The sequence below is a fragment of the Triplophysa rosa genome, linkage group LG17, assembly GCF_024868665.1.
Source record: "Triplophysa rosa linkage group LG17, Trosa_1v2, whole genome shotgun sequence".
Lineage (NCBI taxonomy): Eukaryota > Metazoa > Chordata > Actinopteri > Cypriniformes > Nemacheilidae > Triplophysa > Triplophysa rosa.
In genome coordinates, this window is record NC_079906.1 from 5825359 (window position 1) to 5848491 (window position 23133).

Here is a 23133-nt window from a genome sequence, read left to right on the forward strand (position 1 = left end):
AGGTTTTTTCATTTGTAATAGTTCAGTTGTGTATCGGTCTTCATCTGTCCTCTATGGAAGCCCGTTTCCGCCAGGTTTGGGAATTTTTTATTTATTTTATAAGTCATTATTATGACTTAGTTTCTCATTATTTTGAGATACTAAGTCATTATTATGAGTTACTAAGTCGAAATTTCGACTTAGTTTCTCATTATTATGAGATACTAAGTCATAATAATGACTTATAAAATCTAAAAAAATTCCCTACCCTGGCGGAATTGGGCTTCCATAGTCCTCAATGTGAAAAGACGTCACTCCTGGAAACCCTCAGATATGCAAAAGATGCTGGCACAGTTTAATGGCTTAGATCAATCCGAGCCATTTAACCATTAATCAACCATGACAAAACAAAACCAGTCATTGATCTCCAAGTTACAACACACAGCATTTAGAATCAATGGTATTTAGTTTTGAAGTGGGTTATTTTTTGTCGTTTTTTTATTATCGTGTGCTGTGGACTATATGTAAACATCAATACTGCAAACTTTGTAAATAATATGTCATTTGTAAATATATAAATAACAGTTTGCATATTCTTCAAGGGCTATGTAAATTTATGAAGAGAATTGTATGAATATAGTAAGCTATGATAATATATCATGGTAATAGTTTCAGGGTTATTTTCAGGTCTGAATGCAGCGAGCAGTGGCAGGCTGAGTGAATGTTTATAATTCATGTTCAGTAAAAGATACTCTGGCAGAACAACTTGTCCCTCTGGTCCAGCAGTGCTCTACACACAACTCTCCAGTCATAGATCAATGTACAAAGCTTCACTGCAGTTTTCTTTTATTTTAGAGCAACCTCCCCAAAATACTTTAAGTTATTCTTGTTTTGCTCAGAGGAGAAAGCAAAGCCACTAAAATGCTTGTGCAGAAAGTTGGAAACGGTCATACATTTGAAACAGACAGATTGTTGTGTTGCGAGTTCTTTTATTTACATGTGGCATTGGTTGAATATAAAACATGATGTTAGCACAATGGTGTGTTTTTTAGTGAACTAAGTGCATGAATTGCTTTGGAACGAGCCATGATGGATTAACTCGTATACCTACCAACATGAGAGGCTAAAGCCAACAGCCTTCCTGCGATGTACCCAAATAGCCAGTATAGTGTATTTAGATGCTTGCATACAATCTTGCCATTCGAGAGCATCGTTGTGACCTCTAATTTTAATAATTGTATTAATAACAGGCAGACCTGACCTAAAAAATGGTAATTTGTGGATTACGTTTCATACCAAAAGCATACAAATGAGCAACAGGTATTAAAAACGTTATTTTTCTTGTATCAAAACTGCACAAATTCCTACACTGCTACATAAAAACAGCTTGGTCCGTTTTTTCTTCACCATTCATACAAGCCTTACTGAGCTCATCATATCTGAAGTGCTAAATACAGGTATATCAACCCATTGCTTTATAAACCATTTAGTGTCCAAGTTTTTATAGTTTTAGATCTAGTTGTTTGTATGTATGCATGCTGCAAAGTGTTGTTTAAACATTGCAACGTCCGATTTTAATTTGAAACACCTAAAGGACATGAACGTTTGAAGAGATTTCAATCGGCTTTCACTCGGCCAACATCATAAACACTCTTAAAGGATTTGACTTTCAGATGTGAACTACGATGGCAAAGGAGTGCTGGATGACAAATAAAACTCACGAGTTTTACAGCCACACAAGAATGAAACAAAAATGACCATAAAGCAGTCCAAACCTTTTACAAAGAGTTGATTGTACGGTATTCTGAAAAAATACAGTACAATTTTCATCTCAAGGCCAGTATAACCTGTCTAATGCCTTATAAATGAAACTGTAGTTTTTTGCACATATTCCTGCTTTTCTCTCCTGTACAAATCCAGGGATTAAAATGACTGTGGCACAGAGAAAATTGAAACGGAGAGTACGGTTGTGTATAATGGCTTTAGCAGACATCTCTGTGTCACGTCAACCGTATTTCAGCAAAAAACAAAAAAAATCCTGCGTCTTCTTCACTAACTCCAAGTACTTTAGTGAAACCTAGAAACCGTATCTGAATTAAGTCACTGACATGCAAACGTTCTATGGAGATGAGACTCATTACCGACATATTCACAAAATTCTGCACTATTTGCCTGGTCTATGCAAATAAACAGCGCCGTAGCTGCAGGTGCAGTTCATCTTTGGTAATATCAACCCTTATTATTCATTTGACCCTAATGCTTACTGCCATCTGCATTTGAAGTAAATAATAATCAAATAAATAACTTCAACTGAAAGAAAATAGAACACAAACAAACAAACCAAGTAACAAACAAAAAGGAGAAAGATATTTTCCTATTGCCGAGTAACGTCTAAACTTGAATTGCGCCCACAACTATGACTGAAATCAGCTACTGTAGGTTACACATGAAAATATGTCTTTTCAGAAGTGCATCCCCAGAACATGACCTCCCATGGACCAAGCTTGGGCCGGCTTGACAAGTCCTTTTGAATTCAACGCAAATCGGTGGGTCTGTCGAACTTCTTGTGCTCTCTGGTCCTCACCGGACACATCTTTCTCTTTTTAAGAGCGACTGCGGTCTTCTTGCACTCCAACCAAAATTTTGCTGTAGAGTTTTTGTTGCTCCTCTTTGAAGGTATCTTTCACTTTCTCTCGCTTTAACCCACCGTCCCTACAGACACCACAAGCACAGTTTCCACTTAACTCGTCATGTTAAATTAGAATTACAGTGTTGAGTCAACCGCTTTAAATTTAGCGCACAAACTACACTGGGTGAGTAACAGTTGACTCTAACACAGCACTGGGGCATTTAAAAGACTTCTCAATGTACTCTAGCTAAAGTAAAACATAAGCAATGTTCAGGGCGCCGGGCCATATCAAATCTTTACCATGAATTTAAACTGGTTTAAGGACAAGAAGGAATTATTTTATTATATTATAGTCTACGGTCAGCAGATGTGTTTTCAGATGTGTTTACCGTCGCTTACCACAGCAGGTCCACCAGACCACCCTGCCTGGCAATGGCTGCCTTGACTCTGTTAGCAAAATGCACTGCATCCTCACCTTCCTGCAGAAAGAAGAAAAGCTGTTGTGTGTGTTTGGATTGTTGGTCTTTTAGGATGTTGTCTGATGAATGACATTATTCATTTTTTTAAGTATAGGCTTTTTACCTTTTACCTAATAGTAAAAGGTAGAGTGACAGAAAAATCAAGGAAAACACAGTGAAAACGACACAGGCTGGATTCGAACCCATATCCCAGTGAGCATGTACTACATTTACATTTATGCTATCGGTGAACACTTGAAGAGTCCACTTGCAAAAACGGATAACTCCGGTTTTTTTTATTTTCAAATATCATGTTTCATATTGTGTTATCTTGTTTTTAGTTAGCTGTATTTTTTTAGTTATTATTAGTTCATCAAAACAAACCAGCTGCAGTTTGATTGACATTACTGGGGATGCACAATAAAAAACAACAAGATTAGTATGTTTTGTTTCTGTTTTTGCAAATGAACTTTCGTTTAAAGGTAATTACAGTGCATTTGTAGTATATACAGCCGCAGAAATGAAGAGACCATTCCAAATTTTCATTTCAAATCAGCATTTCTTGATGTATTGAGCCTATTCCAGTCCAGTGTTTGATGAATTTCATGACATGACACATGGAAACTGTGATAAAAATCCACGGCTGCGTTTCCCGATAAGGTTGTCTCTTAACGCGCTACGAAGACTCTAAAGGTAGTACACCTTAACTCAAGTTATACCTTTTCTAGGCGTGTTCCCGGAACTATACCTTTTGAGGTTACCCTCACGGCCAGTGTTGGGCAAGTTACTCTGAAAAAGTAATTAATTACTAGTTACTAATTACATATTCAATAGTGTAATTAGATTACTGTACAAATTACTCTCTCCAAAAAGTATTTAGTTACTTATTACTAATTACTTTCTATATCCTATATCAACCTTGATTAGTTAAGTGATTCAAGGATAGATGTGAAACGGCTCTTTTAATTCATTCAAATAAATAATATAAAACTACATAAAGTAGTATTATTAACTGACCAAAGTATTACAAATGTGAGAATTATACATTAAAGCACAGATCTTAAAGTTAGACTTTGAATTTTGATGTCAATTCCACTATTGCACACACATATATTACAACACAGTATTTAGTTTAATTACATCAGAAGTAACAGTAATTAAATTACAGAAAAATAAGAGTTACCCCTTACTTTACATTTTCAAGTGAAAAGTAATTTAATTACAGTAACTAATTACTTAGTAACTAGTTACACCCAACACTGCTCACGGCCATACGTTTTCTGCGTTAACCAGCTACATTAACTGGCTGTTTGGCTTCGCTTGTTTTTGAAAGGGTCATTTATATTCTCATAGTTTGCCATCGTGTGTTAATGTTCTCCACGATCTGTGTTGATTCACATTATTGGCGTAAATCACTCATTTGTGTATAGGGATAAGTGTCCCATCCAGAATGCCAATCACTCGCGGGACACCCGCAATGGCACGGAAGCCTTGATGTGCCTCCATCACGTCGTGGCTGGCGAAAGGCATACGTATGTAATCGGTGGCATGACGGAGCAGGATGTTTGTCACTGAGTGAACGCACCGCCACACCGAGGTCTTTCTCAGCCCACATTCATCCCCAAACACCTCCAGAAAACTCCCCACAGCATAAAAACGAAGCGTCGCCATGCAGCAGGTGATTTTTGGGGCTGAGGGGGTAGCTCCGTCGAGTTTGTCTCGACAAAGTTGGGCCAACAAGATGCAAGAGCTGCAGAATTTGCTCTTGTGGCAGCTTAAATTTGTGTCGAATTTTCTCTTCTGACATGGTAGGGGACTAAAATGTTCTCTAATGAAATTGTGCAAATACACTAACTGGTGTATTCTTTGATTTAAGACAACTATTTGCTGTCTCGCTGCCATAGTTTGACCAAACTCCCCATAACATTCATTCCCTTTATATACGCCTTTCCTGTCAAATGGTTTGCCAGCTGATGTGCCTTGGGATAATAGGCTGTAATTAAAAACGCTAACAACCATCAGTGTATGACAATTTTATTCATGAAAACACTTCAATAGCCTACACTGAGTGTATTAAACCCGAGTATTTTATTTGTATTTTATTTTGTAAATTTAATACTAAATAGAAGTTTATATTTAATTTCACATATAAAATTTAATATAATAATTTAACTGCGATGCAGAAAAGCTTTTTGCATAGCGGTATGAACCATCAAAGCCGATAAGGTATAGCTAAGAGCGGTCCAGACCAACCTTACGAAAGTGTGACTTACAGAAGGTATACTTAACTAAGAAGGTTTCGGGAAACATGTATTGACAATAAGGTACATTAAGGTATAACTTAAGAATGACGTGGCGTTCAGAAGGTTTCGGGAAACGCAGCCCTGGTTATCATTTTGTAACTTTTCCTAAATACATGTACAAATATTACTGTCGTATTGCTTCAAAGTGAATATGAACTACAGAGCATCTTTTCTGTTATTTTCACCTGTTTCTCCAGTTTTAATTTTCTGCAAATAAATGCAAATAGAAACAATATTTTTCTTTGAAATTTGGGCGGAATTCTGTTCAACAGAATGAAACAAAAATGATCACTTTACCTAAACACATACCTATAAATGGTACATTTGAAAATCAGAAAAATGGACTCTGAAATGGTCTCTTAATTTTTTCCCCAGCTGTTTATACTGTATATAGTCCATATGTCTCCTGGGAATGCATGACCTTAGCATTAGTCTAGTCTGAGTAAAAAATTATGTCACCTTACAATAAGGTTGTATATTTTAAAGGTGCCATGAATTAAAACCACAATTTTAACCCGAGCTTTTGTTATATAAGAGGGAATCGTAATCACGCGAACATCTGTAAGTGTCAGAACTGAAAACGCCCTTGTTACTGAGATTACAACTGTTATTGACACCAGGCCCAGCGAACGCCAGGTTCTGGAATGCACCTATCTATGACGACATTGATAGGTTGAACACCACCTCCACAGAAAGAATATCAACGGCTACTTCTCTAGCCCCGCCCACTGGTTCGTGCATGACAATTGTGAAGTAACACAAGTGGCGCGGAACCAGATAGAGCGAGCAAGCAATAAACAAACATGCCATTAAAGATAGCTAAATATTGTGTCATCCCTGGTTGTGGAAGAATACAGTCGCTGCATAACCTTCCTTCGGATTCCGATATTAGGAATGCGTGGTTAAAGTTTATTTTTAAAGACGTTCCAGCTCATGTGGGAAAAAACATGGAACGTTTGTTCGTTTCATTTCTCCGAGGATTCCTTCGTGAACAAGGCACAGATCGATGCTGGATTTGTGGAGAGACTAAAATTAAAAAGCAGTGCTGTGCTGTCAATATTGGATCCGATAGGAATGGCGCAGCAATCTTATATGAGTAAAACATTTTTGTACCATGCATCACTATTGCTTTGTTATTGATCGATTGATATGCCCTGAGCACTATTCGCACAAGATTAGTATTACCTGGGGACCTCTAGTCATTTGTATTAATTGCAGAGGTTACTGTGATCTTAAGCCCGTGCGAATCGGGATCTCTGTGATTTGGCGGGCTCATATATCATTTTTCAAGGTTTTATCCACCGTTTGCGAATAATGGAGGCTGTTTTGAAGTGTTTTGGTATTATTTCAGGTGCTGGGTCATATCCATAAGTTACCGGGAGTCTCCCGTTTGTTTATTTATCATGGAAACTCTCGTAACGTTTCAGACCCGCGATCGCGGTGATCTTTTGTCCGGTTCGCGATCACGGGTCTCAAATGCTGACAGGTACGATCATATATCACTAAACACCATACAACTATAGGCTATACAAACTATACGCAAAGCCTTGCCATCACATCCGTGAAATAAATCAGTAAATTTGAGTAAAATCATCCCGTGCGAATGCGTCACATGAAATACTGATGTGGGGAGGTCATTTATAAATCACACGAGGTCTCCAGATAATACTAATACCGTGTGAATGGTGCTAATGTGTAACCTAACGTTGCGTCTCTAACCAAATTCACAGAAGGCTCCAACTAAGTTTACTACGCAAACTGCTATCCAATCATAGCAATGGGCATTTACTTCCAAGTCTTCATGGCGGAACGCCCATTAAAACAGAGCTTTGTAGAGCTGGCCTCAAAACCCGGGTAGAAAATAGCCTATTACTTATTACATTTCAAATTGTTAGTTGTGTTGCATAATGAAAATGTAAAAATTAAAAAAGCAAGGGAGTGCAGACCTTCCTGTTTTTTTTTTCATAGTTTTCATATTTATTAAATTGTTATCAGCATTTTGCTTTAACGCACAAAAAAAATCTAACAAAATGTTAAAATCATCTAGTTAAAGTAAGGGTTCCAGCATTAACATAGTGATTTTCTGTGTCATTCAAATACAGAGCGTCTCATCCTGACTATGATTTACCTATGGTTATCATTTCTTTGAGTTTGGAAATACAGGTGCCTGGACATGCATGAAAAGGAATGGCCTATTTGTTTATTTGCAAGCCCATATGCAAAAGCAGACGTCCTTTTCCAATCTGCGGTGGGCGGACGAAAAGCTTGAGACTGAACCCTAAGCCACACAGGCCAAATTTGTGCTCGATTTGTCTACTAAATGCACCAATGCAAAAACGGCCAAAGCAATGCAAGTCATTTATACCACAGATATTTTACTGCAGTCATAATGAGATCATGAGGCTGTGTGTTTGTGGTCACCTGACGGGTCATGGGAGGCAGGTACCACACACTGCAGACGATCGCCCAGCTGCTCATCATGCGGAGCAGATAGTTCACCATCCCAAACTTACTGCTGTTCCAGAACGCCTCGCCAAACTTCGGGTCATACTGTACACACAATGGACAACAACAACAAAAAACACATGAAAAGCTGAAACCAACCTAATAATTCAGGCCATGCATCAAAGATTAAAAGACTAGTCAGACCACCCCTTCAGCTAGTCAGTTTTTTATATTTGTGTAATCATAAATATATAAATCCAATCAATGTCCTGTAGGTTTAAAGTGTAAAAAGAAGGTGAGAGGGCACGTGTCAGAAGGCATTTGCATGGAGAGTAAATAGGACGTAACTAGATTTTTATGAAACGCCATGATGCAAAGTAATAAAAAATGTTGGCCAAAGTGTTGTTGCAGATAATACTCAATAAACAACTAGAGATTGCTGACCTTTATGGCAACTGGGTAAACAGTAGAACCAATTTCAAAGCTTCCTTTCTTAAACATCATCACGGATGTGTTATTAATGCAGGTACCTGGAGATAAATTACACAACGCACACAAGAAAAAATAAAGTCAGCCAATGGTAGACAATGGTCATGAGCAAACCAACTCGCATATAAACACACACTCCATAATAATCACTATGTATAACGTGTATTAGAAAAAAGACAAAAGAACGAATCTTCTCTTCCTTTCTCTCTTTCTTACTTTTTTTATGTGTTGCATGCAAATGTATCTATTCTATTGATAAAAAATATAAAACACAATATTTTACAAATATTTAATGTAGGTCGCAATTTTGCTCTAAATCCATTTTATTCCTATGCATTAGATACATTTTACATTTATGGAATTTATATATAACTGTATAGAATACATAAACATTTATAGAAACAACACTGTTACATTAATACATATTTAATCTGTTATTACTTGAATTAGAAGTGTACAAATTTTTGTTCATATTTAGGATGATGTTCTTTAAAATCTTGTTTTCCAAGTGTTCCAATGTCAGCAGCAACTGCAACTGTAACATTCCGACTTCTATATTCAAAATGATCAAATCTTTCTCTGTGTAAATATTTGTATTGATACCGCTGGCTCACATAAATGTTTTCATTACTAAAAGAGGCACACAGATCTCTAGTACACTATGAATTATGAAGAAAAGTTATAAAACCATCTCCTCTGTACATACAGACTGCTTTCTAAAAATGAGATAAATCTTACCCTCGGGAAAAATTAGGATGGGCAGTTTGGTTTTGTCTTTTACATGATCGCTCAACCTGAAATAACATTCATTTTATTAATAACAATTATTTGAAAGAATGAACCCTATTGTATAACTAAACTTCAAGAAGAAGTGAGGTCATAATCTTTCTCGGACTCAGTCTGAGATCTACAGAAGCAGTGCTGTGTTACCTTTTAGCCACCAGGTGGCGATCTTTGACTTCTGACCGTTCAAACCAGATGTGTGGACAAGCTTTTACCATGGACCTCTGAATTATCCCCATCAGCCCTCCGTGGATTTGACCAACCTATAGCACACACACACCCACACAATTAACCCTTCACACACTTGCATGTGGTTTAAGAGGACTCTCCAGAGGTGTAATGATTTTAATAATGTATTAACCCGAACCCTAAATTTAACCATCACAGAAAACGTTTGTCATTTTTAGTTTTAAGAAATCGCCATTTAGTATGTTTTTAAGCAATTTGGTTTATGCAGACAAAGGAAGTGCACACACACGTGTGCACACAATTAACCCTTCATAAACACACAAGAGATTTAGTAAGGTACACAAACACTTACCATTGCATAGCATCCGTCACTGGCTAGTATAATGACATCAATGGGTGATGTGTGGTTGGCGACACAGATGCCTCCATTCTTGGGTTTATTTTCACTGTTCCAAGAAAAAACACACACGCAACTGTGAACAATGAGTCTACAGCAAGTCAATCTCATTATTCATGCTGTAATTTAACTCAAAGCTGTGCCGTAACCAGGTCAGAGAAACGGCTAACTTCATTTTCTAAATTCACTTCTCTAACTTTTTCATGGCAGTAAATCTGCACAGTACAGTAAAGTTCTGCACACTCAACGGTCTTAAAGGACATCCTACTTTAAACTCCTTGAAATACTTAAAGTAGAATGACAGGCTGACAGAAGTCAATTCATCGAAGTGTCATGACCTCTGAACCCACAGTCAATCAGAAAACAGTAGAATGTTAACGTGGCTGCACATGCAGAACATGCTTGAGGAGTCAACATTCTTAATGTTCAAAGAGATTAAAAAAAACCTGTTTGAACTAAATTCCAAACAGTGAAGAGTTTCGTGATCATATTATAGATCTGTGTAAGAGAATAATAAAAGAGCCTTGCTGGGCAAATTATTGTCCACACTTTCTACTAGTGTCTGATCTTCACTCCTGCGCAGATGCTTTACCTTTTACAGCTTCCCCTTATAGCAAACTCTGGAAATCCACCATCTGATCAGTGTTAAATATGTTTGCATATATATGCACCTGCTTAATTAACATCTGTGGCTCATTTGCTCATACCTGTGATGGTACGTGATGATAGCGGTCAGCGCTCTCACACAGATACGATAACACATCAGGTGCACTTTCTCACTGAGAAAACATTTCAGCCTGTGTACACACACAACCACACATTAGTATCTATAATCAAAACTGTATTTAATTGCTGATATTTAGTTATGAGTGAACATAGGGCTGATACTATGCAGTAAATAATACAATTACACTATGGTAAATGAAGCTTATTTACAATAAAAAATGTATTTTATGCAAAACTATAAAAATGTATATGATGTATATATGTATATGAAATATACAGGTAGTATGTTTTTTAACTATGGCTGTCAAATGATTAATCGCATTTAATCCCATCCAGAATAAAAGTTTGTGTTTAAATATTATATTTCTGTGTACTGTGCATGTTAATTTTGTATTCATAAGCACATACATAAATATGCATATATTTCAAGAAAAATATAAAAATGTATAAACTTTTAAGTAAATATGAATAAAAACATCAAAATATTTCCTAAACATATATAGATACATGCATGTGTATGTTTTTGTGTTTATAAATACAAAATTAATATGCACAGTACACAGACACATATTATGTAAACAAACTTTTATTCTGGATGCGATTATTCGTTTAGAAGCCTTATTTTTTAACATGTTTATCATGTTTTTATTGCGTTAGTTAGCTGTTGTTTTTTGTTTACTTTTACTTAATCAAAACAACCCAACTGCAGTTTGATTGAAAATAACTGGAAAGCACAATAAAAAAACCAGATTTTTGAAACGTTAAAAACAGAAAAATCTGTTTTTGCATTATGCATTTCATTATGCATTGACGAGAAGGTTGTTAAAAATGTGCAAAAAGCTGACAAATATTTTTAATCGCTAGAAAAATTGCATAACGTTTCTTACCTGCCATTGGGCAAAAGACCTATCAGGGTAGTGAAGAATACCAGCAGGCTGACTCCTGTGGCTGCTAGTGTTAACCTGGTCATGAAAATATGAAACACAAGACAACCTTTTCAAGTTTTGCCCTTTAAATCCTTTTTTTATTCAATATTTCATTACCCTTTACTTTTTAACCTTTATAATACAGAGGAGATTTGTGAAAAAATGATCTGTTGCAGACCAAACTCAACCCTGCATCTTCTATAGGAGCCTCACAGCTTCAAGAGCACGTTCACTAGTCACTGTACCACAGCTATAACTCAATAAGGATTTCATATTTAAAATGCTTTATTTCATTTACACTTAATAGTAAATAGTTTCAGTAAAACTGCTGAAGACTTTTGAGCACTAAGCATTTGGGTTTCTGCCCATGATTCAATTAATCCCACAATACCCAGCTGCAGACGTATTATTAAAGAGAGCTCAGATATCAAGCACTCTTCATCATCTCAAATGTGCGCACGGGCCAGTGAGGAGTTCCTATTAAAGAATGTGGGTTGAGTTCATTGCCCTGACTGACATTAATCCCACACAAGCTCCATATGGCCCTGAGGAGCGGCAAAATTAGCCTGTATTTCAAGACGCTAAATTCAGACGTGTGTACCAGAACAGGGCAAAAGAGACAGAGTTTTTAAAATGCATTGTCAAAAATAAGGTTGAAACAGAGTGTAACAAAACCTTATGGTGCCGAATGGTCCATGTCCAAAGCATTGTGGTATTATACCATTCTTTTAATTTTAGTCTTTTTGAGTGTTCCTGTAGCTCACATGGTACCATTTTACAAAGCAAAGGTCATGGGTTTAAACACATACTGTTAAAAATGTACATCTTGAAATCTACCAGATGCATGAATATGTTTAATTTATTTATTTGGCCTGAAAGCCCCGCATGCACCTCAGTGGAGATGTCGGAAGAACTGTTCTATCTCACCTGAGAGGCAGAAGAAAGCCATAACGAATGACAACTCCAAGACCCCACAGCACCGTCAGTCTTGTGCTGATGTGCTGGAAGTTATAGTTGCTTCTGGTCAACAGGTTCCACGACTCGAGTTCTTCCGCCGAAAAACGTTTGGTGACCTCATCATCTACGATGCTTTCAATCCCTCGCCGGAAAAAGTAAAAGATGTCGGACATTTCGTATTCTGAGGAGGAAGGGGTGTGGCCTATGGTGGTGGTGGGCCCGTTTAGCTCTCGATTGCAGCCGTTCCGCCGAATGAGCTCTTCTTCCAGCGAGGTAGGTTCTTTGGCAATGATGCCTGAGAGAAAATAACAATACAAACACAAACAAAAAGTGAATGTTGACTGAAGCTGGGAGTCCCTATAACAATCTCTCTAACCACAAATGAAGAAAATCAGGTTTGGAAAAATGATGGATTTTTCATTTTTGAGTGAACTATCCCTTTAACTTTGCCTTATGTTACACTGAACATCCACCTCATGTTCCAGGAGATCAAAAGAGCACCAGGGACCAGGGGCGGACTGGCCATCTGGCGTACCGGACGTTTTCCGAAGGCGTTGCCCGCTAACGTATGGGGCCGTAATGGACGCGTTTGCCGCTAACGTATGGGGCCGTAACGGAGGCGTTGGCCGCTTAGACAGACGTATTATAAAAACTAATGCACGCAACGCGAATGCAAAAGACACGTATGCATGCACCCCCCATTGACAGATTCAGTGGAGGGCCGATGCGGGCCTAAAAATGCCAGGGCCGATTTTTCTTCCCAGTCCAGCCCTGCCAGGGACACACCAAAACAAGCAACATCATTGACTGTTGACACACACGAGCACACACCACACAGGATATATTTTGTTTACACAGTCACAAACACGCATACCATTAGCGTTAGTCTTGTACAAAAGATGGTTCTTCTCCTTAGCTCCTCTTTCTATCCTCAGTGTGGCCCACTGGAAAACAAATGAAACAAAACATAAGAATGTTATACTATCTACGCTTAAAGGGATACTTCACCAAAAAACATATTCACCCACACAGAACACAAAAGAAGATATTTGAAGAACATTGGTAACCAAACAACACTGGACCCCATTGACGTCCATTTTATGTTCACAAAACCACTAAAAATCTTCTTTTGTGTTCCAAAAAAACACAAGTTCTTGTTTTGCTGTCCTTCTGAAACCTTGCATCTCCATTATTGATGATTTTTCGTTTTTGCCGTAAATCATTATTATCAGTCACCTTTAATGTTTGTCACTGGGTTCTGCAAGTACTGTGTGTTTACTATTTCCTGAAAAACATTGAACTTGGACATATGAGGTTTCAGTAGGACATCGATGATATACAGGTTTTGAAGGACATGAATGCAGTTAACATGTAACCCTACTGTAGTACAACTGTTGATAGCATAAAACTTATAACTTGAACCTATTTATTTAATGAGAATTTGCACGTTCCTCTATAATACGTTGTTGAATTTACATAATACAGTATTAGATTCATTTTAGAAATTGTGGCGGGCTGTAGCGAACACAGATAGAAACCCACACACACGCTAAGAAGGAACATTTTCCCTGGGGAACAACAAGCACTTTATTGAAAAGACGTGGGAGGAGGAATAATGCGAGGCTGTTAATTCAGGAAGGGCATGTGGAGAACACAATGCACACAATTGACTTACAGCACTGAAAAACAAGGAAACACATCTGAGAGTCAAAGCAAGTATTGGCAAAGTTTACCAAAAGCTTCCTTTTAATTTCTTTAATCTTGAGCCATGCCTTATTATATGATCAGTGTAAGAACTGGCTCCATAACCTTCATTTGTCAGTTTAAATACATAGTTGAAGTGTGTATGTGTATACATGGAGCACTTTGAGCTGTCGGGACAACATACTGACATCTATAAATCTATTTTATCTGGAAGAATTAGCGCTAAAAACATCATTTTTTGGAGGATCTATTGACAGAAATGCTATATAATATACATAACCATGTGTTCAGAGTTTTGTAAACACCTTACATAATGAAGCGTTATGTTTTTATTACCATAGAATGAGCTATTTCTATCTACATACACCGCGGGTCCCCTTACATGGAATTCACCATGTTGTTTCTACAGTAGCCCTAAACGGACAAAATGCTCTAGAGACAAATTTGTTGTGTGTCAGCCTCCGTAGTGTTTTGAAAAGGAGGGGTGGAGTGAGTCGTTTTGGTGCAATTTGCAACCTCACCACTAGATGCCACTAAATGTCATACACTAGACCTTTAAGTAAGTTCATGTTTAAAACAAGCAAAAATCTGTCACTGGGGTAAGAAAAATAAAGCTGAATTTAGTTTGCCTTTTTTTAAAGTACCTATTTAAGTTTCTTCAGTACTAAATATTTTACGTTGTGTTAAGTAAAAATGTCTTTTGATTTGCACCTACACCATTAAAACCCAAGTGTACACAACAACTGGCTTTTTGAATCACTGTTCACTGTGGTGAGCCCTATGCATTAAGGGGTTAAGTGACCCACTTTTTGCTGCTCAGCTGTGCCTTTAAGACGCCCTGTGTCATGTAACGCCCCGAACTATCCTACTATAAACTGAAACAGCTCTCTGCCACGCTCACACGCAAGCTGTGGGTTTAAAATAAGGTTTAAAAATAATTTGTGACCTTTCAGTCTCTTTGCAAAACCTGCATAACACTGTGAAAAGTTCAATTAAATGTGACACACAAACTGAACGCACAAACTCTTTTCATTATATTAAACCTGTTGGACAACAGCTGAATACATATGAATGCACTTGCATGTCCACACCAGTGATAAGAATGCACAGACAGTTACGTAACAGATTCAGAGAAGTGTTGGGTCATGAATCAGCCACAGCTGGAACAAAAAAGCCCCTCAACTCCTCACTCCGATAACTCATAATGTGGAAAAATATGTGTCGGTAAGGGAAGAAAGTGATTTTATCCTGAAACATTAACCAGATGTGCACTGATGCAACAAATCCTCCCCATCCAGATCTTATTTCTTGCACCTGGTCTGTCATACCCATTAACATGGATGGAAACTGACTATTAATTGTACAGTAACTAGGCTCTTTTTTACATTCAAGTAGGAATTTGGGACTGATATGAATATCTAACTTTTCTTATCAGAGAGCCGAGCTAAAGACGAGAAATTCAGAACTGCTAGTGTACTCTACGAAGATACTGTATTGAGCAACCAATGTAAATACCATGACCAGACTGTGTCCTGTCTTGATCCCCTTCTGTCCCTTTCACCCCAACTTTAATCCAAAAATAAATCAAGTCTGTAAAACATCACTTTACACCCAACTCACCTTAAACACCTTAAGCAGCGTCTTCATGTAGAGTGTCCGGATGCCGAAGGACAGGCCAAAAATGGCAGGAACAATGATGAAAACCAAGAGCAGCGTGAACCAGACAGTGAAGGAGATGCCCAGAAGCATGCATAGCAGGTTATTAAATGGAGACACAAAAGGACCCATTTGGCAAAATAAAAGCTGTTTATCTTTTGTATAAAGTGTAAGTCTATCAAGCTGTTTTATGGTCAAAGTCTCCAAAGCATGATGTGGAACGGATCCTCAAAGTAGACATAGTTCTTCATAGCCGTCGGTCTACAATTTCAAGAGAACACATCATTCTGTACATGGAGATTTAATTCGCATTCAGTAATTCATATCCTCAAACTTTTGCAACTTCAGATGCCTTGCGTCATGAGCGGCTGCTCCTCATATTCCACATGCCTCTGATCTGAGGACCATACGGCGGTTCAATCACAGCTATTCACTGTTGAAAGGCTCTGAAACATAGAAACCCTGCAGAGCGTAAAGAAACAGAAAACGGTTACAGTGCTCCTATAAGGAGACATTATAAAGTGGTGAAAGAAGTATACATAAAACAGCTAACTATGTCACATGCAAATTTGACTAAACACGTGTTTATCCTCTTTTGTTTAACTAAACTTGTTATAGACCAATGTTTTGATATTAAAACTATTAAAATCTTAATCCATTAGATTACTTCTTAGGCACATGCTCTCAGGCAGCTACAGTTTACAGATAGTAGCTGTGCTTGACTTCATGCGGCGCTGCTCACTGTGCGCAGACCGACCGTTATATGATATCAAAATGCCGCGAGAGCGTTTCGAAAGGAAAGCGCAGAGGTCTGATCTCGCGATACTTCATTTCATACGCCCATGGATCTGTGCAGCGCCTCATGAAGTCGAACACACATTGTAGTAGGTTAAAGAATAGACTTACAGACTTGAACGGCGGATCCGCTGAACTGTATTTGTCAGTCCATCACATATGCTGTCCGTTACACAGAAACACTTACTCGGCGATGTACAAGATGTTTTATCGTGAAACTAAAGGCACCATCCACATCGCACACCACTGACACCAGCAGACAGACTGAGAAGATGTGGAGGACCGAAGATCCGCGTGTCGTGAGTGACGTGCAGACTCTGGATCACACCATTGGGCGGAATGTGTTACTAGATGACAGTTTCATATTTTTTTAAGGGGGCGCGTGGTGGCCCAGAAAAACAATTTCATACCGAGATGCTTACTAATTACAGAATTTTTGCTAATTGACTAAATGTCTAGTCTCAGAAAAAGTATACCATTTTAGTTTTCTCATGTTTAGGCCTTCGGATGAAATAACGGTATTTCTTATTTACGTCCATTTCTTCTTTCTATACATAAACCAAAAGCAATTTTTTTATTAATTAGTTTTACAATTATCGCTAAAATATATTTTATGAAAACATTAATGCAATTCGCGCTCAATAGCCGTATGAATTTCATTACAAATTTGTTTATTAATACAGTAAATTAGTTGGTTTTGCCTATTTTCCTTTTTCTTCATGTCTCCACTGTACTAATATGTACAGTAAGTATGCAAACAATTATGAAAAACACTATAAATAAATGTGAAATTAATTTAATTGGACTTCCTTGTAACTGGCGATAGTTAGGTGCACTAAAAAGTTTAGATGATTAAATAAATTAAATCCTTGATGGGGAAAAAACAGAAAACATCACATACATTCTGATGTATCTCAATGGCTATAATAGTGATTGTACTGTTTTTAACTGAAACTGTAATGGTCTCTGTGGGTCTCTACTGGTATGTGCTCTGATGGGATGTCATCTGGCGTATACGACCAGTAGAACACTTTTCAGCAACTAACACACTAAATATAGGAAATTTGTAACAGTTTTAAAAAGATGACGATTCCAAAGAGTTTTAACAATTATTTAAACTCATCGTCCCTGGCCAATTATAAATAACTTCCGAGACCCTTAACTCCACCCACTTTGAGATTTTCATTTGCCGTTCCACCTATTTTGTTATTTCTGTGAGCCAGTCCAGCTCCAGCTAAGCAAGAGCGCCCTCTAGTGACCAAACACTGAACATTCACTACACGCTCCTCTTCTGTCCATAAAACTACTAATTAGCTATTAAATGCTAGAGCATAATAGTATATTTTGGTTTATCATTTTTCATAGCACGATTTAAACTAAGTTTATTTCTTATCTATAAAAAAACATTTAAATGTCATAAACAGAAACAGGTACTTCAATAAGCATTAAAACTTACCATTTAGGTCCACCAGGTGGAGCTTTATATTTGGTAGTGCAGTGCTCTACATTTAATTATTTTATTATTGACTTTTTGTAATATAGGCACTGTAGATATGTCCTAAAAACAACTTAAAACACCAGTACTACTCACTTTAAATATTTAAAGGCAAAAATATTTTGTTTGAAAAACAGAAGTGCTTTTTGCAGCTTTTAGTGGCTAATCGAAAACATAATTGAAAACTGAAAACATAACCAGATTAACTGAAAACAACACGTAATAAATTAAAACACTGCATGTGATTGTCATAAACATTTATGTTTGAATAGTGAGAGATGTAAATAAAATAATAACCAGGATAAAAGTCATAACCAATAAATATCACATTTTAAATGAATTATATAAATACAGTACAATTGAATTTCAATTGTAATGCAATCAAATAGAAAATAAAACTTATTTAATGCACAGCTCACCTGACACTAAAAGACAGAAGCATTTTGTTGTTCTTGTTAATAATTTCACCCAACCAAATCGGGACGTCAACCTTTAGACAGGGTAACTACACTCAAGGGAACGTCTAACCCCACAACATGTCAAACCATTTTCTAAGGAAAGGTCTCTCTTTGAACCAGCACCAATGAGGTCACTGCTGACCTTTAATTGTGAGTCACAGATATTCCATAGCCACATCCGTCTGACCTGAGAACAGTTTGGCTGTTTGATATAAGAGTTTTGGATTAGGATATTGCTTTAGAGGGCTTGTTTAAAACCCCTTTTTTATTCAACATCAAAAAGAAACTAGACTACACGCAGAGGAAAAAAGAAGCAGTCTGGGGCAGAAAGATGACCTGTGATTGGCTACTGGGCATTTAAAGCAATGATGGACAGACTAAAACAAACATTAAAACATCCACACGGACCACATATAACACAAGGTTGCTCACAGAGCTCAACTACAGATCATCTAAACAGGTAAGGACAAAAACCATTAATCTACATTAATCTCACAACATTTCTCTTAAAATTATGATAATCTTTTAGTTAAAATAATAAAGTAGCAATTGCAACACACTGAATTTCACGTTTAATCGGTTTTGTAAAATGCAAGTCACTTTTTTAGATGTCCTGAATTTTTTTAATCTTCTGGCTGTAATTATGATGTCTTATGTGTATTATTGTAACTTTCTTATGTATGTATGTATATGTATTTCATTTTTTTACTTAGTTTAGGATAATAAACTGAAAATGAGCGACGCCTGGTTGTTCCATCACAGCGAGGCACCAAATCGCTTGCAAAAACCTTTACTCATTCGGTTCCCCTGTGGTGGAATGAACTACCAGCCTCCACCCGAAAAACAGCTCAAAACATACCTGTTCCGCATTTATTTGACTAACCAATAACTGTCTATGTCTTGTGTCATAAAAAAAAACTTCATTGTTCATTCTCTCCCTTGCTTATTCCAGCTTTAATCCTCCTAGCAGCATGGCCTTGTACACTAACGGTACTGTTTAGCGTGTTGACAAAATGTTTATATGCTCTCCTATAAGTCGCTTTGGATAAAAGCATCTGCCAAAGGAACAAATGTAAATGTAGTTTGTGGTGGCACCAGCATACAACATTTTAATTTAAACAAATAAAAATAAAAATGATAATGTTCAAAAAGTATTAAAAACATTTCCTGCTTTATCAGTGATATTAATAATACATATTAAAGCAATGGCTATACAGTGTCTTTGTTTTTCTATTGTCACAACTCACATGAATGCATTTGGCAGACGCATTCATCTTTTTAATCTAAGACCACTGTTAAAATGGCTGTAAATGTAAAATTTTAAAGTCAAAGCGGATTTTAAAAAGAACAATGACTGTTTTAGTATTGGTACATTTGTGCCCCTTTCGCTTTAATGACAGCATGCACTCAAGCTGGCATGAACTCTACAAGTTTGTGCAGAACCTGATGATCCATGATATCCCAGCATGATTTGAGAACCTTCCAAAGAGCATTTTGTATGCTTCGGTGGAAGCAAGAAAATCTGACCTGCTTTACAAAGCACTTAAAATGGTTGATGTTGGAAATGTGCTTATTTAATGAAGAGATCCAGAGATTCCTGAATGTTCCTATTCATTTCATTCCATAATGTTTAAAACTCTAAAATCCGTTTTCACATTTAAAATAGACTTTAGACTGTTGCCTGTTTCAGAAGATGTGAAAAAGAAATAGTAAATAAATAAACAAATTAAATGTTAACGAATATATAAAAGTTACACTTGCCCTTGGTCTCATATGAGATTATAAAGAAAATATATGAATGTAAAACAGTATATAATGGGATTCTTCTTTAATCCTCGTTTTTACTCTTCAAAACTTATTGGTATTTGATAATGAATTATCTATATTTATTTATTTGTTTGATTGTTTATTACAGTATTGATTGCCATTATCCATCAGCATGTGGATCATTCAGAGAATGCAGGAGGGTGCAGAAAGCCTTCCATTGCACATCAGTCACCTCATCAGCAAGAACAAAGAGGAGATTTCTGCAAAGACCAGCATCTTCAATAAACTGCACAACAATGTGCTCACGCCTGATAAAATCCCAGACTTTTTCCTGCCTCCCAAGTTGACCAAGCGCTGCCTTGTGGCAGACGCCAAAAAAATTTCACAGTGTCTGAGTGAAGAAATAAAAGGTCTTAGCTGTGGAAAACTAGCAGCGTCCAGGCCCGGCCAGCGAGCAAGTCTGAACAAATCTACAGCAGCCTTGAATAAACTTAAACCGATCCCGTATTCGCTAAAGTGCTACGAGTCTGGTTTGTTCGAGAGTCCGAACACACGTCGCAAAGAGTCTCTGTTTCATTCCACGCTTACTAGTTATACGCTGGAGCGAATGACCATCAGAGCACCAAAGCTTGCATGCAGGTCACTGCTGAAGGCGGCCAGCACTGAGAGTGACACGCCTTCTGCTGACTCCACCCCTCATTCATCGCCACCGCCAATCAGAAGAGAGAATTTCAAAAATGAATGTTTAAAGCCAGGAGATCCACCCGAGCACAACCTCAGAGATGACAGAGTTTTCTCCGATCTAGACAAAAAGCCTCCCATGCCAAGAGTTCCTCAACGCACTAAGGTCATTCAGGCCTCTAGGTCTGCAAAGCTAGCCCCGCCCATTCAGTGCCCACTTGACATGCTACACTGCCAGGAACGCTTCCATCAGGAGCACGTCCTTCCCCTTCCACAGAGAGGTCGTGTACGCCTCTCCGCCTTCCGGTCCAGCGCCACCGGGTGCTCCGCTACAGTCCGCATCCGTGTGGTCTCGATAGAAGGCTTGAGAGAGCCCGGTGACCTTCGACCTCTGACCTGCAGCTTGACCCTGAGTCTTAATCCCGGCAAACTGCAGCGGCAGCACAGCGCAATCATCAGGAACTGTCGTAACCCTGTGTTCAATGAAGATTTCTTCTTCACAGAGCCTGAGGAGCAGGAGCGAGGCCTGAGAGGTTTAGACCTCAGACTGAAGGTACTGGATAAGGCCTCGGGTCTGGGGAGAGGTGTGGTATTGGGAATTGTGGTAAAACCTCTCTGTCAACTGTTGCCGCTGTAAGACGCTCAAACATACACACACTGAAAATACGCTCTGGCTTTTAGGGGTCTTTTGTCAACAAATTTCCTGTAATTCTGAACCATTGACTGTAATGTGGATCTGTGCAATGCAAGAAAGGTTTATAGAGATTTATAGGACAAACAAAAATCAATTGACAAAGAAAGCCTCCGACCAGTTATAGACAGAGATACTGGTACAATATATTATGATAAACGTATTGAAATTTTGGTTTTGTAAAAAAATATTTGGTAGCATTTTGAGCTGTTTTTTTTATTTTTATGTTAGAAAACTACAGGCCTGATTTGTTATACAGGCAGTTCTTCTAACTAAAAATAGAATTTACACCTTTTTTCTTTAGCTGCAAAGATTGTACAGTAAGATTTTAAAAAGGTCAATGTTAATAAATGTACTTCATTTGATTTGCCTGAATAAAGTGCTGCTGTATAATATTAAACCAAAGAGACGCCTCATACAGTGACAAGTTCTGAAGATTGATCATCACATTGCTTGCATTGCTCATCGTTGTTTTTGTAAATTGTTTATTGGTGTTTTAGAATTTTTTTCACATATCCAAATCTCAACAATACCAGGATCTGTATCTTTCACAAATGTACAGACTGACAATAAACTGATGGGTTTTTGTTTTTTTACTCGTGTTCTACTGTGATTTTAAGCATGAACAAAATGATAGACATAAGATGTAAATCCACGAAATGTGCATAATTAAATATTTATATGCAGTATATTACTGTTTTTATACAAGTAATAAAGAAGATTGACTTTTAAAAGATCTGACAAAACCAAAGACTTATTTTGTTGAATTTCAATACATGGATGACTTTTACATTTACTAAATCATAAGAAATTATTACAATGTGTTAATATTCTATTCGTTTAGTTTTGTCTGTTCACCAAAAACAGCATACATTTACAATATAATAAAAATATGTTGTTATACTATATGGGGAAATTTGCCCTGATTTGAAATATGAAATTCTACTGTAAAAACCATCTGTATTTACAATCTATTTTAGACTACTTAATAGTATGAAACAGGAAAATAATTGAATAAATAAAAAAACAGCGAGATTGGATATATATGAAAAAATAAACCATCATTTTTGCCAAAAGAAATATTCATTGAACTATAAAAACACAACATATAAAAAAATCTTTAATATGAGATGCTCAGACCTGACATTCAAAAAAGTACTTGATTGAAATATCTTGTGTCAAGAGCCATTACAAAATATGACTGTATATGTGAATATTTGAAATGTAGTGTAAAAGACAGAATTCACTCAATAAAGTCCAATTTAAGAAAGCGTTGATGTTTAAACCAAACGTATAACCTGTGCTAAAAAAATAAGCATTCATGCAATTGAAAACTGAACACTTCGCATTGTGACAACTAGCCCCAGTCTCGCCCATACAGTATCTGCATGCATACTATAGAAAAATCACAAAACATGATCGCACAAACAGTGTTTTTGAAATCAAATCTCTGAACACCAGGGGGCGAGAGTGAGTTTCCTTGTACCAGATCTCAGCTGTGAGTTGCTAGAAGACAACGTTTACAAGACGTCAACTGAACCATTTGACAGACAGAAGTGTTTGCCTAACTGAGGTACTTGTCACACACACATGTATAGTCTATAA

General features: G+C 37.2%; 2 protein-coding genes across 3 annotated transcripts; one reads left to right on the top strand and one right to left on the bottom strand.

The window, feature by feature from the left end:
* Positions 1 to 851: 851 nt before the first annotated feature.
* On the bottom strand, positions 852 to 16712 carry LOC130568372 (glycerol-3-phosphate acyltransferase 4-like). 2 transcript variants are annotated; one of them, XM_057357196.1, is made up of 13 exons: positions 16548 to 16712; positions 15606 to 16087; positions 13156 to 13225; positions 12252 to 12576; positions 11286 to 11360; positions 10380 to 10469; positions 9628 to 9721; positions 9234 to 9349; positions 9042 to 9097; positions 8259 to 8344; positions 7791 to 7919; positions 3008 to 3087; positions 852 to 2691 (listed from the first exon to the last, which is right to left on the bottom strand). In XM_057357196.1, exons 2-13 carry the CDS (start codon positions 15771 to 15773, stop codon positions 2583 to 2585), a joined length of 1398 nt encoding a protein of 465 aa, XP_057213179.1. In that variant the 5' UTR covers positions 15774 to 16087; positions 16548 to 16712; the 3' UTR covers positions 852 to 2582. The 2 variants fall into 2 exon arrangements, with proteins under 2 accessions (XP_057213179.1, XP_057213178.1); XM_057357195.1 differs by having other exon boundaries at positions 15606 to 16103.
* LOC130568373 (C2 calcium-dependent domain-containing protein 4D) lies at positions 16623 to 22262 on the top strand. The gene is made up of 3 exons (XM_057357197.1): positions 16623 to 16735; positions 18673 to 18849; positions 20305 to 22262. The coding sequence occupies exon 3, from the start codon at positions 20329 to 20331 to the stop codon at positions 21472 to 21474; it is 1146 nt and encodes a 381-aa protein (XP_057213180.1). The 5' UTR covers positions 16623 to 16735; positions 18673 to 18849; positions 20305 to 20328; the 3' UTR covers positions 21475 to 22262.
* The last annotated feature ends 871 nt before the right edge of the window (positions 22263 to 23133 follow it).